The sequence below is a fragment of the Motacilla alba genome, chromosome 2, assembly GCF_015832195.1.
Source record: "Motacilla alba alba isolate MOTALB_02 chromosome 2, Motacilla_alba_V1.0_pri, whole genome shotgun sequence".
In the NCBI taxonomy this organism is placed as follows: domain Eukaryota; kingdom Metazoa; phylum Chordata; class Aves; order Passeriformes; family Motacillidae; genus Motacilla; species Motacilla alba.
Genome location: NC_052017.1, coordinates 19,746,332 through 19,765,191, shown reverse-complemented (window position 1 = coordinate 19,765,191; position 18,860 = coordinate 19,746,332). Strand labels below are relative to the sequence as shown.

At 40.1% G+C, this 18,860-nt stretch overlaps 1 protein-coding gene across 11 annotated transcripts in view; it reads left to right on the top strand.

Annotated features, from left to right (window-relative positions):
• The first annotated feature begins 10,516 nt into the window (after positions 1-10,516).
• CACNB2 (calcium voltage-gated channel auxiliary subunit beta 2) overlaps positions 10,517-18,860 on the top strand; it is a 247,207-nt gene continuing 238,863 nt past the window's right edge. For 6 of the 11 annotated variants that reach the window (XM_038127523.1, XM_038127518.1, XM_038127537.1 and 3 more), the window contains exon 1: positions 10,517-10,720. In XM_038127523.1, coding sequence (XP_037983451.1) covers positions 10,622-10,720 — 99 coding nt within the window. In that variant the 5' untranslated portion in view covers positions 10,517-10,621. The remainder of the gene's footprint in view (positions 10,721-18,860) is intronic. The other 5 variants (XM_038127525.1, XM_038127520.1, XM_038127519.1 and 2 more) reach the window with 2 other exon arrangements.

The window sequence follows — 18,860 nt, the reverse complement described above, 5'->3', positions numbered from 1 at the left end:
CCAGAGAGCCAGGGAAGTTGAAGTAGAGATTATAAAAATGTCTCTTGACAAGGCAGGTTCTTGTTAATCTAAGATCCCACAGAGAACTGTAATTTCCTACTGACAAAGATAATATTCAAGGATCACGTGACCTTTGTCATCTAACAAACAGTGCTGATTTTACTTCTGCAGCAGGTAGATTTTTTCTGTACTGTACAGCCTGAGGGCTTCACACCTGAGACCTTACAGTACTGCTCGGATACCAGTGAAACGAGACAGTTTATGGCAGAGTCCACAGCATGTCTATGTTAACAACATGATTTGCCTTTTGCTAGTCTGAGTGGCTAACTAAAGATAAAAACTGCTTGAAAAATATTTTATATTCTATAGAAAACAATTGTTTTTTGAATACCTTTCTGTCTGTATTTTCACTTTTCAAAATTTTCAGGTTTTTAATATTTTTATTTTACCAGGAATTTTATTTTGTCTCTTTCATTCCCTTTTTTTCCCCCCAAACTTGGCCTTGGATCCCAGACAGAGGAACCTGTGCTATGGGTCACAAGTGGAATTTACTATATACCTTTGCCAAGGAAGTTGGCCAGTCAAATCTAGTCCTCCTTTTTTGTACAGATGCTAAACACACTTATAAACTGCATTGAATTATTCCAAACAAGTTTGATTCAACTTGTCTGGGAGATAAAAGTGGGAGCAACAACAATTATAATATGCTAAGCCTTGAAAGCTTTCATTTTGGTTTGGAGTGGGAGGATGTTTGGTTTTGTACTAAACTGATGCTATACACTTATTGCAAATGGCTCCCAGTCTGATCTTTAACTTTGAATGCAATACAATGCTACTTCTAACTCTCTGAGCTCTGAAAATAAAATCAAACTATATTTTCATATTATACCAAAGTTTATTCTTCAGTGCTTTCCCTACTGAAGTATACGTTTAGCAAGGAAGATGTGGAAGTGTAGTGAATGCCAAATGTTCCATTTCACTGCTAGATTGCAATATAATACTTTGCTTCCTGGACATTTTTTCACAGATTTTTTTTTTCTGTTAAAGGAATTATTTTAAAAACACTTCGCATTTACAGGTTTTGCACTTGTATGTTACATTTACAGCCAGTCTACCTTTTTAATATTTATGTTGCTTATCATTAAAAAAAGGTGTTCGCACAGACCTACTGAGCAAACAGCAACCACACTGAGTGTTTGTTTCTGTTTTTAAGGATATTTTGGTTTGCAATCTGTTATCTGTTTAATTATCCAAAAGACAAAAAAGATCATCTTTAAGATGCCTCAGATCAGGTTTACCGGTTGTGTTTTCAATACTTTTTGTCATGTTTTTCTGTTTGGGATTGACTTTGTTTTGTTTGATTCAATAAGTTTGGATTTTCTCTAAAAGATGTTGTGTAGTATCTCTGAAATTTTAGCTACTTCTGAAATGGAAGGGCTGATCTAAAAATAGGATTACTCTCATAAAATGGATCTGAATTGAGGTTCAGAAGTAGTAAAGAGCAAACCTGAAAAACTCTCCTGGGGTGCCAAGTGATCTTAAAGGTGCTCAACTGGATGGATTTGTCTTTCTCTTTCAAGTTGCACCTGGGACCAAAGAGCAGGTAACTTTTATCCCTAAGAAACTCCTATAAGGATGCTTATATCCACAATATATATCTGTCAGGAAGTTCCTGTAACCATCCCAGGCAGAGGATGCATCATCCCTGAAAACATTCAAAGTCAGACTGGACAGGGCTCTGAGCAGCCTGCTATAGTTGAAGATATCTCTGCTCATTGCAGGGGAGTGGACCAGATGAGATTTAAATGTCCCTTCCAACTCAAACTGGTCAGTAATTCTATGATCTCGAATGGTCTCTATTATGAACACACATTTTGATAGAACAAGGAATAAATATTAATTTTTAGTCAGATGGTTGAATATTCCAAGAAGTTTGAAATATCCTGAGATTTTATTCCTGTTCTTAAAGAACATCTTAATTTATCCAATGCCTATTTTGGTTAAAAAGCCAGTACAGTCTCACCTTGGAAACACTGAACTGTTCTGTACTTCTTTTTCCTGACTTGCAAGTTATAATTTCACTGGCTAATTATACTATTATTTCTAATCAACATTATATTTTAAAATGTTAAAAAAATAGCATTCAAATTATAAAGCGCAAACCATTTGGCAAAATTACTAATTCTGCAAGACATTCAGAATAATGAAAGTATTAAATGTACTGGAACTCACATTTGTGCAAGAAAGACGCCTGTCTTAGAGGTTTTTTTCCCCTTTCTAACTGAAGCATGGTAGCAAGTGCAAAACAGTGATGAATTTTCTTACAACATGCAGAATGTAGCTATGCACATGGAGATTATATATAGACACTATTGTAGACTGTGGTCTATAGTAGAACTTTCATTGCAGTGGCAAACAGCAACATGAATACTAATTAAAAAGAGTTTACAGGCTTGTTGCACAACAGCATATGTGCAATCCAAGGAAAGCAGAGCAGACACCCAGCTACATAGTGATCTCAACTGCAGTCTGAAGGAGCACTTATGAGCAGCACCTCATCTGTTTATGAACTCTCAGAGCAAGGAGGATGTAACAAGTTTCTTTCTTCTGCATGATCTTCATATATATACTTTGGTATCTACCCTGTTTTCACTGCTAATTGATAAAAAGACATGTAAATGCCCTTATTATAACTTTAACCTTGTTTATTTAGGGGAAAAAAAACCCACAAAAAGAAAAAAAAACCCTTACTCTGGCAAAAGTTCCTAGTAAAAGCCCTTTTAGTTTAATGCTAATGGCTGAACAAACACTGAGAACAAACTGCTGTTTCTTCCAGAAGGAACTAGATGGCAAATGAAGTTGGAATTGCTGAGTGGATGACCACATTTTGCTGGCCCCTTTGCTGCTTTAGAACATTGCTGCTTCAGCAATGGCTGCTGTTTAGAGAACTATTACACTGAGCATACAAGTGAGAATCAAAAATTAGTCTTGTTTTAAACTGGTATCTTGGATTTGAAACTGCAGGAGCTCAGGAGTTGATTCCTAAACAATAGTTTGGCTCCAAACATCTCAAGTTTTGGTTCTGACTATCTCACTATGTTTGCTGTCAATGCTTCCTTTTTGATGGGTGACATATAGAGCAAAACTAAATAAAACAGTTGGTTGTTTTTTTTTTGTAAAAGCATGCAACAGAGATTTTTCTCTGAGAAGCAACCTCACAGTGACCTAGCATGAAGAGCCCAGAGATTCCCACTGTTAAGTAATTTTATGACATTTGCCCTACTACTTATGCAAGGAGCCATTCACCTATATGCTATTCTGTTGTTGAGTGACTTACTTTAATACACAGTGTTTTCTTTTTTTCATGTGTTTGATCTATTCTAAATGTTTTTTGTCAGCCTGTAGAAACAAAATCATGGGGTTTTGCTATGTATTGAAGAGTAGATGAGCATTTGGAAGATATAAGCACATTAGCTACAGTAAATGTTAAATTACTGTTATAAAGTGCTAGAAAAAAACTTGTATGAAGTAAAAATTGTGTTGGTATTTATAAGCCATACTGAAATATGTCTAATATTTCTCCAGTGCAGGAGAAATTATGTTTGGGATTCTGGCATCCAGTCAAAACCTAGTGTAGAGCACTTGAAGGGTTACTACTGTAACCCATTAAGGGTTCTATGAAACTAATGAAGCTACATTCATGAATGATTTTCAGGACTCCTTTTGGTACCCTGATGTACAGCTCATTCACAAATCTTGGAAAACTAGGGCTTAAGTAATACCTGAAGAAGAATGGTTTTCTTTTTTGATGCTTCGTCTTCAGGTGGATGTGAAAACTGGCAGGACGTCCTGAGCTTTGAGTGAATAAACAGATGCACACTGATTATACCAGAAAAAAAAATTAAAAAAAAAAAGAAAAAAGAAACAAAGCAACAGCATGAAATTTATTTGAATATTGTCCAAACAAAGGCTGTAAAATCTCATCTGGAATATATTTTGTTCTCAGGAAAAATCCTTTATGGATAATTACCAAAGACCATGATCTGCTTCTTTTCTCGAGGAGGAAATTTTTTAAGGCTTTGCTCATTATCACTCTTTGATATGTATTTTTCTTCCTGTTGTGCTAGAATATGCTCCATGTATCTTTGCAGAATTAGGTCTCTGGCTAACAGGATGTTTCTTTAGTATTTGTTGCCATGGAGCTGCCTCTGCCTATTGAATTCACCTGGGCAGACTTCGGATGGCACACCAGAGCTGATGCAGTCTGCCACTAACACGTGTCTTCAGTGACCACAGAATTTCACAGGTGCCATGAGGAAAAGCAGTTCTGATCAGATTTCCTATTAAGGGATTGTTTTAAGCAATAATAAAGATTTAATTTTTTTATGGATGCCTTGTGGGGTCACTGATGGCCTGAAATGCCCTCCTTGAAAGAGCAATGCTTCCTCCCTTTCATTTTTTGCTGCCTTTTTCAGAAATAGGCATCCAGGCAACTAACCCAAGAGTGAAAAGGGATGTGTTTCACTGTGGCTTTCATCATGGCTTTCAGCAGCAACTCCTCCTCTCCCCGCTGGACTAGTGCAGAGTGGTTTGATTATTAAAGTTCTGGGCAGCACAGGCTTGGACACCAGTACATTAGCTGTGGCTTTTAATAGATACGTGATTTTAGAAGTTGATCCTTTCCTATTATTTTTATAAGTGTAATTCCATCATGAAAAAAATTTAAAAAAAAAGATATGTCTATAGACCAAAGCAAATTTAAAGGGAAATTAATTTTCTTAGCATGCATGATATAAGGAAACCATACAGACTTGAGAAACATGTTACAGGAAGTATTTGAGGGTGTATTTTAAAATACATGGTTTCAAAATAATATAAAAGTATATGTTTACTTTCAAAATGTATAGTACATTTGATTGATACTTGCCAGTGTTTTCTTCTTTGCACATGACTGGGATCAGAATGTTGCTATTAGGCTTTTGGCATTTTTTTTCTAGAGAAGTCAGATGGGATGGCAATGTTATAACAGAAAATTATTGTCTGTACTAACTTGGTTTTAGGTTTTTGAAGGACACTTCAAGGATAGTTATCTCAATAAAATTCAGGGCAGCACGAAGTCAGAGAAGATGGTGGAGCCTTATGGACCATTTCATGTTCTAGGGGCAGAAAGGTTTCCCTTAAAAATTTTCTCTGGAAATAGATAAGTTGGTTTTGATGGCAGTTAATTGACTGTGGCTACGATAACACTTACATCACAGCAGTAATGTGACTGCTGACATTTTATTTCTCAGAATCATTTTTCTTATAAAACTTGAAGGGTGCTTTATTAAAAGTCATTTTCTTACAAAATGAGAACTTCAGTTTTGGAAAAGATTGGGTGAAAGTTGAGTAAAAGAGGCTTGGCAATATGTGAGAAAAAGGAGGAGCAAAGAAAAGCTTGAAGACTTGTCTTTCCTTGCCTTATTTTGTTGCATAAACTCAAAGTACTTACCAAAAATTACTTTTCTGAAATCAAACCAGCATTATTCTGCAGTAATGTTCTCAAAACTAAGCCTTTGCAGTTTGATGTTTATAGCCAGGCTGCCTTAAGGGTTGGTGTGCTGCCAGGAAGGAATTTTTCAGCCCTGCTCCGAGTTGTGCATCCCTGCTGTCTCTCCTTCCCCTTTCACCCTGGCAGTTGCACTACTCAGTCTTCATGGTAGGATGGCTCAGGGAGACAAAGCAGCATATTTACCCCCTGGAAAGGTAATTAATTTTCTGCTACATTTTACCTTTAGTTCTTGAGTGGAGTTCCTCGTGCTCCAAGAGCCAAGCAGTGTGCCATGGAGGATCAGATTAGAGCAGCCAAGGCAAGGAGGGAGGGAAATGACAACTGGCAAATGCTCATTTTCAAAACTGACTAGATGGCAACATGGAGTGGTGCCATCATCGATTTGCACTTCAAATCTGTACATGTATAAATTGGCAAAGAATTTCAATACTCTCAGACGTATTAACTCTGCCAGCAGCCTCGGTAATGATGAGTTAACTGTCAACCACGGTGGTGGTTTTGCAATCCGTGCACTGACTAGAGGTTGTCACTGTCTTCTCTTACACAATTTATTCTGAATGAAGTTTTGCCTCAGTGCCACAAATAAATGATTGTCGGGTTGGAAAAAAAAAAACCACCAACAAACTACCCAAAAGCAGAGGAGCCCAAACTGAGCACAGGGCTCAATGAAGGGTGGAGGAAAGGCCATCCTCAAGGAGCTACGGAGAGCTTGGATGCTGTCCTTGGACACAGGCCACACACGATCTATTAAAATCTGTCTCTCATGTCAGTAACTCACATGGGCTGAGCACTTGTGGGTGAGAATGCTATAAAGCCTTTTTGTGCTCTTGTGATTCAAGTATTTAATAAGAGAAAAATGATACTATAAATAGGAACACCGTAGTTGGTGAGGACTGGGGATACAAAAGGAGATATGCAGTCTCAGTTATGACAGGAGAGCATAGAAAAAGCGAAGAAAATATCAACTGAAACCAGCAACTTCTGCAGAAGTGCTTAATCAAACATGAACTTTGTATACAACCCATCGACAGCAAATTTGCTCTCACAAAGTGAACAGCTTGCGAGCGGGAGCGTGCCTTTTTTGGTCATGTTTTGCAAAGGGCTGAAAATATGTGCTTAGTAGGTGTTGTGGCTTTTTCGAGTATTGTGAGCCTTTCTGTGCATTAAAAACATTTTTGCCAGTGTTTCTATATTGCTCCTATCTTCCATCATGCGGAAATCTTCCTCCTTCCAATCCTGTCTTCTCCTGAATACATTGTAACAGTATCAATCAAGGCTTTCTTAGGTGCATGGCACCTATATCCAAGAATAAAGCATAATAAACAGGAGCTGGGAGGATGGATCAACTCATTAAATCCAGCCAGGTGGTGGTGTGCTCTGATACAGACTGATAACAGATTCAAAAGTGAGCCTGTCTGGAGTGGTTTTGTTCAGACTTGTGTGAAAGATGAAGTGCTAAAATAAGAGGAATCCCTTTAATTTGCACTTGTGACAGGCAGCTTCCACTTTATCACTGGAAAAAGATGAACTATGTCTGTTTTGAGATATTAAACCAAGGTAATCAAGTGGGTTTTTTTTCACAATATTGAATTTTTAGCTACAATTCATTTTAGGCAGGAGGTGGCACGGACTAATAGATGGCCAGCATTTCTTTTTAACTGAAAGTCCTAAAGAAATTCTGTATATCAGGGCTTTAAATATATGCTCAGTTAGAAGCATTTTATATAGTTTTTCATAAGAATAATTGTAAGCTCACTGGTCTGTATTTGTGCAAGTTTTTAATGAAGTCCTTTGGGTCGTTATAAGCTTTTAGCTGCATTTGCACAAATACCAGCCAACCCTCCTCGGCCTATTTTTTGCCCATTTAGGTGATAGTTGTAGGCTAAACCAAACATGTTCTTGCCATACATGGGTAGAAAGGTTAGGACATGGTGCTGACACCACATTCTTATACTGGTGGCAAAGAACAATTAAATATGCAAAGTAATACAGCCCTCCATGCTTTAAAAGAACATCTAAACTCTCATGCAAAAAAAACCCAGCTATTTTTGGCACCCAAATCAGGTTATCTTGTTTGTCAGCCTAAGCTTTTGGGGTTGTTTTTTTAAAGAAAACAGAAAGACCTATGAACAAAACAGCTTGTGTTTTCTTCTGGTTTTCTAACATTTACATGTTTATAAAAATCCAAATAAGCATGCACAACACCTCTTCGTTGCAGATAAAAGTGTAAATAAATGCAGCAGTGTGGTTTTCTGCTGAGAAGGGGTTAGGCATACCAGGTTGCTTTTCCCCTTAAGAAACAGAGAGCAATTTAGAATCTCTGCACATTGTTTTTACACATTGACCCTTCTCCTGGAGTAGAGGTGACCAAAAACAGCATGCAGAGGGATGACTGCATGCATATGTGTTCAGCTGAGGGATTTTCACTGCACATTTCAAGGTCAGAGAACTTGGATTAACTGCTGAACAAAAGGGGTGAAAAATAATAAAATACAATTATTTTTCTATGCTAATTTTCTAGCTACTTATTACATCAAGGCAATGAATGATAATTGCTGCTAAAGAACAGTTATGTAGAATTTTTTTCCTCAGAAAGAAAAACCAAATAAACTTACTAAAAATTCAGATGTTATTTGTGTGTGTGGGAGGGAGAAACTTTTTTCCTGACTCTTTGCTTTCTATAGACCCTATATGGGTATACATAAACAAGCAAAATAATTACCATTATATTTTTATAGTGGAAAGAAAAAAAAAAAAAAGAGAAACTAATCATAAAAGATATGAGCATACAAAAAATGAACTTCAATTGACATTTCAAGTTCTAATTTATAAAACAGTAGAAATACTCTTTCAGTCCAGATTCACAATTTATGGTTGTAGAAACTGTAGTGTTTCAAAAATGATCCCTACTACTCTTACAGAAGGATGGTATACTTTAAAAAAATGCTCTTATACACTCTTTACAAAGTGAAAATCCAGAAGGCCATATGAAGGGCCACTGTTACATGATTAAGTGACTTCCACTCCTTTCTCTGTGTGAGAGAGAACAGGCAATCCCTGACAGATGCCTGAAAATCTACCAAGTAAATGTACTGAATCATGGTGGATCGCCAAGCGCCTGTCCTAGTGTGCCTCAAAACAGAAGGATAAATTGTTCCAAAGCCATAAAGGTGATAGAAATTCAAAGACAACATCTTTCTATAATATTATGCCACCCAGCAATCATTAACATGAATACTATATTTAGGTTTTTCAGTAAATTCCTTAATAATGATGATGGTCACAAAAAGTGATTCCATTTAAACAATCTAATTTGTGTCAAAGAAATAGCTACTTCAAAGCCTCTACTAGATGGTGAAGTATGCATTTTTCAGACCAAATGTCTAAAAAGAAAATATCTTTTTGGTTATAACCACCTGAAGAACATCTGTCCAGGCTCCAGCATCTTTGTAGTTTCAATATTGTTGAACATGTCTATTGAATTAGTTGAAAGAAAGTTAAGCAATAAACCCCACAATTTTCACTTTAAATTAAGGTTGTGTTTTGTCATGGACAACACCTTAAAATTCTAGAAAATAATTTTGAAATGTTGTCTTCAAAAATAAATATGAAATTTTTTTGGACAATTGAAAGTTCTTCAAACCTCAGAGCTCAAACTTCTTGCAGAGAAAGCTAATTCCTTCACAAAAAAATAATGGGCAGTTCCTGTAAGATTTTCACTATTCATATAAGGAAATCCATAGGGGTAAGGTAATTCAGAAAGGAACCTTATTACCTTATTAGCTATTATGAAAAGTGAAATAAATCAACCATGCAATCTGAACAAAGCTTGAAAGTACTTCTTGAAATTGATCTGGCTTTTGTGCTGGTTTTGGTTTGCTGGCTTCTTTTCCTGAAAGTGACTTTTATTAATTTTAGTAATGGTTGTGATTTTAAGTGTGTGACATTAGGCCAGTCAGTTTCTAGACTTAGTTTTCATTGTTTATAATCAGCTGATAAGAGATTTCACAAACCATTACAAAGTGATTCTGAAAACGTAAGCTTCCCCCAGGCCGCATGGGGCACAGCTAGGTCTCATCCAGTGAAACAAAGGTATCAGCCATGGTGGGCTTCTCGGGGTCAGAGAGTTCGGTCTCTATCAGGACCAAAATGATCTGTCATTCACAAGAAAGGAAAGATCATCTCAGGGGTGGAGGGTGATTTTGCCGGATCAAGTTTCAAACAGGTGTTTCAAGCGCCTCTTGTGGGGTACCTGATAGCACGATTGAGATTGTGCAGACACAGATTATATAAAATTCGTGGGCTATATCTTACTCATCCCTTGTTGATTTGTGCACAGGAACCTCCAAGTACAGGCAAACACCCTATGGACACGAGAGACCTATGGAACTTTGCCGGTTTGCTCACTAAAACCACAGCTCTTAGCCGGTGCTCGCTGAGGCAGGCGATGCCGTGCGGCCAGGGTCGAGACGCCCGGCAGGGCTGAAGGGAAAAGCAGGGCCTGACCGCACCCCTGCACCCCGGCCCACAGCCCCAACTTTGCTGCTCTCCGCTCGGCCGCGTTCGGGCTGGGCCCCGCGGATCCCGTTGCGGATCCCGTTGTGGATCCCGGCGCTGATGCGGGCGCGGATCCAGGCGCGGATGGCGGTGCCGCCCCGCCCGGCGCTGCCGGAGGGAGATGCTCGCTGTCACTTTCCCTCTTCCCCACGCACCGCCCCCTGCCCTCCCCCGCGCCCGCCGCCGGCGCTGCCCCGGCCCCGGCGCCGAGCGCTCCCCGCCGGCAGCAGGCAGGGCAGGGCAGGGCGGAGCGGAGCGCAGCAGAGCAGAGCAGAGCAGAGCACAGCGGAGCCGGGCTGAGCAGGGCAGGGCCGCCCGCCCGCTCCTCGGCATGGCCGGGCGCTGAGCGGCGCCCGCCGCCCCGGCTCGGCTCGGCTCGGCTCGGCTCGGCTCGGCTCGGCTCGGCCCGGCCCAGCCCGGCTCGGCTCGGTTCAGCCCGGCCCGGCTCGGCTCGGCTCAGCGCGGCTGTGTCCCGCGAGAGGCTCGGCGCCCAGCTACCCACTCTCCTCGCCAATGGTCCAGAGCGACATGTCCAAATCGCCTCCCAGCCCGGCGCAGGAGGTGCAGATGGAGCTGCTGGACAATCCCCTGCCCGCGGCGGCGGCAGCGCAGGTACCGCGGGGCTCGGCCGGGGCGGCGGCGGCGGCGGGGCGGGGGCGCGGGGCAGGGCGGCGGGGCCCCGGAGCTGCCCGTCCTTCAACTTTGGTCACCGCCGTCAGAAAAGTTTGACAGCTCTCCTAAGATGCCCGAAACCCCTGTCTTCGCCCCCACCCTCAAATGCCATTTAATTAACGTACATGGGATGCTCTGTGCCGTAGAAGCATCGTAATTCAAAAGAACCTTGCGATTATTTGAGGGATGAATATGTAAGAATAGGTTGCTATTAAGCCGATCTTCCGCACATGTATTACTCGCAGGGTACGGCTGTTTTTCCCTGCTCCAGTAACCTGTTGTATCTGTACCTGATGCTTGCCACGCACGGCTGAAACCTCCCTCGTCTGTTCCGCGGGCTGGTGACAGTCTGTAGGTGAGGGAAGGCGATTCACGCCACTTGTTCGGCAGGAATTTTGGGGAGGCTGAAGGTGTTGAACATGCTGCAGATTTAAGCTGCTCGATTTTCATGCCGAAGGTGGTTATACAGTCATCTCAGAAATTTCAAGCACTCAGTTCATGTGCAGTGTTCCGGTGGATGGGTGATGAGAAGGAGACAGGGTAAGGCATACTTAGAAAAGACTTCGTATTTTGAAAGGTTGTTTCTGTTGAGCATATGAATGTTGCTTAATATCTTCAAGTTTGTAATAGTTGGCTACAAAGACTTCAGAGTGCTATTTTTGAACCCAGTAAAAGGGTGGTAAAATCTGATTGTGTGCATTTCAGATTACAAACATGCATGAGCTTGTTAGGACAGAGGTTTTTTTCCTTTTGGGGAGCAGTTTTTACTGTTGCTGCCAAAACTGTCTCTGATGCTTTGAGAAGGTGGACTAGCTCCATCGCAGAAGCGCTTGATTGACAGAGAAAAATGCTGTCAGTCTGTCAGCAGTCTTGGTGATTGATCTTTACTCAGGCCCAGTGACAGCAGAACAAAATCCAGGCACTGAAGCAGAGACTAGGTTAAACTAAAAGAGAGAAAGTGTCTCTTTGGATGTCAAAGCCTCCAAGCACAGAACAGACATTTCAGTAGGGGCATATGCTTTGCCAGCTTCTCCAGAAACAGTGGCAATGGAGCTTATTTCTGACCTACAAATCCCCCACTTTTTACATCTTTTCAGCCCTAAGCACAGATTCAGCAACTGTCAAATCATATGGTGCATCTCTGCTGTGGACAAATGTCAAATACTGATCATAAAATTGATTTTTCAACCCTCCTTTTTACTAGGGTTAAAGAACCTCTGTTTAAAGAGGAAGAATAGTTTCCTAACACCTACGTTATTTATGTTTCAGGTAGTGCATTTATATTCTGTTATATTCTGTTTTATAAAACAGGTGTCTGAACATTCACAGCCAAAAAGATTCACTTTCTAAGACAGTGATAATGCACCTTTTTTGGTTCAGGGATGTTTTTCAGTTTTCAGGAGTCAAAGTCATTAGGCAGAACAGGAATCATCTTCTCAATATGTGCTTGTTTAGTCATACATAAACCTTTGGTAGAGAGGAAATAAGGTTATGGAAATGAAAGAGCCCTTTGTCTGAATAATACTGCAGTTTAATTCCTTAACAAGCATTGCATTTAGAGACAATTATTTTGATTTGAATTTTTGTTCCATGAACATTTAAAAAAGCCCAATATTGTAAAATCTTGCTGCTTTAGAACACATTCAGAGTGAGAAGGAGAGGCTTAATAAGGAAAGGGGAATCATTAAGTAGATTTGCGTACAGGTACTTCAGTTATTTGTACCACTGTCTTTTACTCTAAGGTAGTTGAATACCAATCCTAGAAACATTTCTGCCAAATAATCTGTCAGGAAGAAAAAACCCCAAACCAACGTGTGAGCTTATGGCATGATGTCACTCCTGAAAGTGTTCACTCTAAAGTGCTTCTTCTGGGAATTATGATTTAAGGAAATATTACTGAAGAGCCTTTGTAGAGTTGTACCAAGTCCCAAGAATTCTCTTATCCAAGAATTTTACTTTTGCAAAGCTGAGATTTCTTTTAACCTATCATAGCATCATGGTCAGTATTTTGGATTGCGCCTGTCTGTCCATTTTGGCCAAACTTGTCACCGTGGGGCAGAGGAGTGAAATGTAGTTAGCACTCTAGAAATAGTTCACTTAAAAGGCAGTTAAATACGTGAAATATTCCTAGATAACATCTGTGTAAAATCTATTTCTTATTTTCATAATGCATTTTCCTAACAAGATCTGCAAACAAATCATGGCAGTTATACTGTATTTTTCCAGGGAAGTTCTTTGCAACTGGGACAAGATATTGGTGGTTTTTTTCTGTATTACCTAAAATTCTGTGGATTTTAGGTCCATATGACTATAAAAATGTAGTTCTAGTTATAGTTCAGTGTGATCTTAGTCTCAGATGGATCTTGGTCTTAGATGGAGTTGCAGTAGAGTTTCGGATGTCCAGCTTTATTCAGACAAATCTGCATGCTGACAGTTACACTGTGGACTTATTCACAGTGTCCAGGTATATGTCAGTGCAAAGTGGTGGTTTTAGGTGTGGCCCTTTTGTAATGAAATCAGCATTAGGTTTTCTGAAAGAAAAGAAGCAAATTGTTCAAATGTATCAGTGTTTGGTGATCAGTTTTTTTGTGTATTTTTTTAAAATCAACCTCGGTCTTCTCTTTACTTCTTTATTTAAAGAACCCATTTTTTAGGAATCTGAATTAGTAGAATATTCATTTTAATAATTTTAATTAACCCAGGTACTATTATGATTTATTTATAATATAACATAGGCACATTGATGCCTTTCATGGTACCTCTTAGCCCCTCTTCTTTTTTCCCCTTCCTCCCATGTAATTTTCTTATGATCCTTCTTCAAAGTCTCTCAGTCCTCAAAAATCATTAGATTCAATTTCTGTTGCTGTTTTCTCATCACAAAGCTTCCTGTGTTGTGCATTAGGGACAGTCATAGCAAATCAGATGAGTAAATTACACACAGACATTTCAAAGAAAACATAATGAAACCTTCTATCAAGCAACTACAGACTACCTTGTGGAGGGATGAATCTTACACTGGATGAATTCTTCCCTATTCCTCATTATTATTTTCCTCCTGTTCTTTTTTTGCCTGCTTATGCATCATCTGTCAGTGCACGTCCTAACAACCTGACACATTTTATGTGAAAACAATTCTCTTCTTGACTGTTTTCTTCAGCTCTTTCACCTGCATTTAGATTTCCTCTGCTACATGGTACTGTTAAATGCTTCTGCCTTCCAAGTCTAAAGGTTTCATCATCCCTGGAGTGCTTGGCTTGTTTTTCAGGTTGCATTGCAGAAGGTAAACTGAATGCAGGAGTCTAGAGGACAGGCTTGTTCAGTTTTCCTTCTGTATCAACTAGGAGGTGAGTTTTAGAGTGATGTGCATGTGGTGACTCCAGAAAATCAGCTTAGTTACAGGCCCTTACACTGGCTGTTGTCCTTTCTGAATCTCCAGCTTCCTTCTCAGTTGTATAGCACCATCCCTTCACTGCCTGTCTTGTGGTAATGAGGAATGGAACAATATCCAGAGATTTATTCTCAGCAGATTAATCACACTGCCCTCTGCTGCTTTCAGCTGAGTTGATTTATCCCAGTTCATACCGTGTTTACCTGTACTTCAAACAAACATTTTGCAGCGGTGTATTTCCCAGTACTGACTTACAAGAATACTTTGTAAGCCATAAACAAACAAAATTTATATCCCTTTGCTTACTTAAATAATAACAATGCCCATTCGTTATAGAGGTGGGCAAGGTTTTACTCTCTTCTGGCAGCATCCCTAGAAGCCAGATCCAATGTGGCAGCAATTCAGTGGAGGATATACAAACGAGGGAGAGATAAAATCCAATTCCATTCATTGGACTTCCTCATGGCCCTCAGCAAGAGGTAGTGTTTTCTGTCCTGAAGTGGTAATCTCCTTTCAGTGTTGTATTCCTTACTGACAAAAGTAAATTTTAATAGTCCTTCACTGCAGAAAGCCCTTCAGGTTTCAGGTATTACTTTTCTGATAATTCTCTGCTCTTTGGGGTTTTTTTGCATTATCCTGTACTCAAGCAATAAAAGGTGACTTTACATGTTTATCTCTTCCAGAGATATTTTCCATTTGGGTATTACACATTATCAGCATAAATGGGATGTAATAGTTGTTCTTTACATTATCCTAGAGTGTGAAATCACTGTGAAACAGTTCAGCAGTTTCAGTTTTAACTTATTTATCTTCTGGAGGCAGTCTCTGGTTTTGTCTTGTTTTGTCTCTACAGATGAAAAGTTCCCATGCTATTACAAGGCTGGCTTCTCTGGAGTCTCAGTTACTTTTCTTCTGCTATTTTTACTCAGGTCTTTACGGTGCTGCAATAGAAGAGTTTAAAAATCAAGGAACCAAAATTGCCTTCCCTGCCTTCCGAGGGGGTTGCCTTGGTCTCTGTCCTCAGGAGAGCAAACCGTTAGCAGAGGGAAACTGTCTCATAGTTGGCTGTTGGTCCCTGCAGGCATCCTTCTGTCAAGGAGTCAGATCTCTTTTTTGTTTGCTTGTGCAAGTGAAATACAGAAACCCGTGGAGAGCAGGTGGGGAGGCACAGGCACGTGGCCTACAGCTGGAGTTGCCGGTTTTAAAAGGCTGCAGGAGGCACAGTGGGGTTTGGGCAGGAGCTTCAGCGCCTTCTGCTGCTGTGCGCTCCTGTTCTGCTGAGGTGGGAGCTGACATCTTCATCACTGGTACTTCAAGTAGATGTGCAGCAGGCTTGCACTGAGGTGGGTTTCCGAGCCACTGGGGACGAGGAGAGCCAGCCAAGATCCCAGCTTCTTGTCTGGCAGGTGGAGACTGCCAGATGACCTGGTCTGAGGCCAGGGTGGGAGCGCTGGGAGATGGCTTACAAGTGTAGGAACTGGCAAGAATAGAGCTGTTTCTAGATGCAGTGTTGGCAAGGCTTTATCACAGGCCGGCAGAAAAGAGCATCTAAGATTTAACCATTACAGATTGCTCAGCAGAAATTAGTTTTCTTTTAATGGTGAAAAAAAAGCATCTGTCAAATACTTATTTATGTATTATATTTGCAAGTTTTGAGAAGTGAATTATTTGTGGAGGTTTGGGGATTTTTGTTTATTTGTTTGGATGGATTTTTGTTTTGGTGTAGGTGTAGGATTTTATGAAATGACTGTGAAATGGACTTTGCAGACTATCCCTGTAGCTTGCATCAACTTGATGACTGTATTGGAGATCCTCAAACTGATAGGATGCCTGAGGGGAAGTCCTGTCTTTCCTGAGTTTTGTCCCAATAGCAAAAAAAAAAAAAAAAAGTTTGTTTGGAGAAATCCAAGAAATCCAGGTTTTGAGACCTAAGCTGGGGATTCTTTTCTGCTATGGGGACACGAGTCTGTGCTCCTCAGGCTGAAGATACATCACAGAGCAGGGTGCCTTTCACAGGGCTGTGCTGATGTTGACCACATAGGGCGACTCAAACCCCTGCTCCTGAGGTGGAGGCAAGCCAGGATATATTGTTGTATCCTACCTTGCCCTCATTCCTGTCATGGAAGGGAGCTGTGGATTAGTGGGGAACACATCCCCATCTTCCAGCCCATGGCTGTTTGGTCAGGAAGCTGACCTCTAAGCCTTTATAAGATCAGTATGATTTGTGGTGCAAAAATCAGAAATATTGATGTCTTTTTCTGTTGAGTGAGAGTGGGGGGGTTTGCAGCTATGCAGCTGATGCTGGAAGGTTCAACTTGTGAGTGGTGGTAAGCCTGGCTAGTGGCCAGAAAGGGCCCGGGGGTCTGACCTACAGGAGCATTTGTTTCCTTGTTGCAAGGAATTGCTTAAAAAGGCAGTGGCTGTTCTTTTAAGGAAAGGATGGAGCTGGATGCATATTCTGCAGTGTCCTGACATGCTGTGTATGGAACATGTGCATCTTTAAACGTTTTTTAAGCTTTTGCATGGGAAGGAAAAATACTTGGTGCGTATTTGCATTTCTGACTTTCTAGCAATTCCCTAATCCTTCAGGGGGGGGTCACTTTTTACATTTTTAGGTGTTCTCTTGGTTTTTGTAGTTGGTCCCTTGTTCATCTGTGATGATGTAAGATTCAATGTAGGTTTGAAATTTTGTTTTCTGGTTTTGTTTTCTCCAGTTTATTTCTTCCATCTTTGTTCAAGGACCTGACTTGGTGTCAGTGACTCTACTGCCTAAATCATCTGTACCCTTCCTTCATGAGACCAGTTTTTAAGTGTTTACGTCTGCCACCTGCCATCAGTCTCAATGACTGGTGCTGTTTTACCTATGATAAATAGTTAAGGTTCACATTCATCCTTTGTATAGTCCTCACCACTGCTTTGCTATAAAATACCATTAGAGTGGTTACTGGTGAAGGGCATTTTAAGACACTCACTGAAGACCTTGGTTGTAAATAGTTGGTAATTTTAAATGTTTCATATTTCCTCTTCCAGATGACAGTATTTTGCCTACAGGGATAAACGATGCCTTCTGCTTGTCATGTGTGTTATAGAATTAAATGTTATGGATGCATGTGTTTTATGTGTTGAGACAGAACCTCATTAAAATTAAAGGGTGTCACTGAGCAGCATTGATCTCATCTGTTTACAGTAACAAGTACTTGTACATAAAACTGTTAATTATCAGTAAACTGCAGTGTGTGCTTCAATACTTCATATGATTCCCATATTTCACTTGATTATATGGGTTGAATAACGGTTGCACAATTTACAGAGTTTCTAATCAGAGTTGGAAAGCTGAGTCTTTCTTTGCTTGGTTGATGAAATGGTTTTTACAAAACTATTTTGGTTTGGGTATGTTTTTTTGTTTTTTTTTGGTAAGGTTTTACATTGTTTTCCAGGTATTTTGTGAAGCTTTAGAACATAAACATGTGTGTTTCATTTCTTGTCTTTGGCAACTCAGCCAATTTTAAAGGAATTTCACACCTCTAACTAATATATGAAACTACACTTTTGAACTTGTAAACACATTAAACACATGTATACAGAGCTTTATGTTTGAGTAAGATGCTCTGCTGAAATCCAGTAAGAATGTTACTGTCAGCAAACTTTTTTTTATGAACAGGCTTGTTCACAGGGCTGGAGTCAGTTGTAAGCAGGTCAGCTGGGACAGATGATGGTGTGCCAGCCCTGCCCTGCTGGGTTTGGAGGCTGCCACCATTGTGTTGCATACTGGGGTGCTGAGTTGTTTGGTCTGCAGTGGTTGCTCTGTTAGGTACAGCTGTGGTACAGGTTAGGAACGTCTGCCCTGCGCTGCTGCTTTTACTGGCCAATGTCCTCATGTCGTGATTCAGCCCTTTATTTTTAGCTGCCTAATTGCAGCCAACTGCTGCACAGAACACAGATAAGGGAATGTATTTTAACATGAAAATCACAGTAATGTACTGGGCAAAGATATTATCTTTTTTTTTTTCCCTGAGAATTGAAAGTAACTGTGAGAGATCATTATGTATTTTATCTATTTATTATTTACAAAGACCTCGTTGTCATATTAAAATCTTTTGGAAAAAAATACACATGAAGAAGCAAAACATAATGATCCTGACAGGATAAGTATTCAAGCTTCTCCACATGGCAGAGAAAATTAATAATTTTTAATAAATATACAAGATTGTTTTGATTATGGGATTATGGAAGGCTAATCTCATCTTCAGAAGATGGTTTCAGGCGTTTCTGACTGTGGGAATAAGCTTAAAAGGCATGGAAAACAAATGTAGTCCCCAATTAGCATCCTTTAAAATAATGAAAAGAGTCATCAAATCCCAGTTTTCTCACATATCCAAGTTGTCCCCAATTCTTCTGACTGAAAACTGCTCTGTGCAAAGAAGCAGGTGTAAAACTGATTCTGACTACAATCTGTAGCCACAGCCTGCCATCATGTCAACAGGTTTTTTGTGTTTAAAGTTAGTATGTAGCTTATGCTTCTGGAGAGTTTTCACTTATAGAACAGTAGAACAAAAATAAGCATGTTGCTGTGCACAAAAAAACCTCCTCAAAAAATCAAGGTGAGTTTTAGCCTGAGCTGCATTTGCTGTGATGTTGCCAGAAATAAATGCTTTTAGTCATTGCTACACAGATATAAGGCAGGCTTCTCTA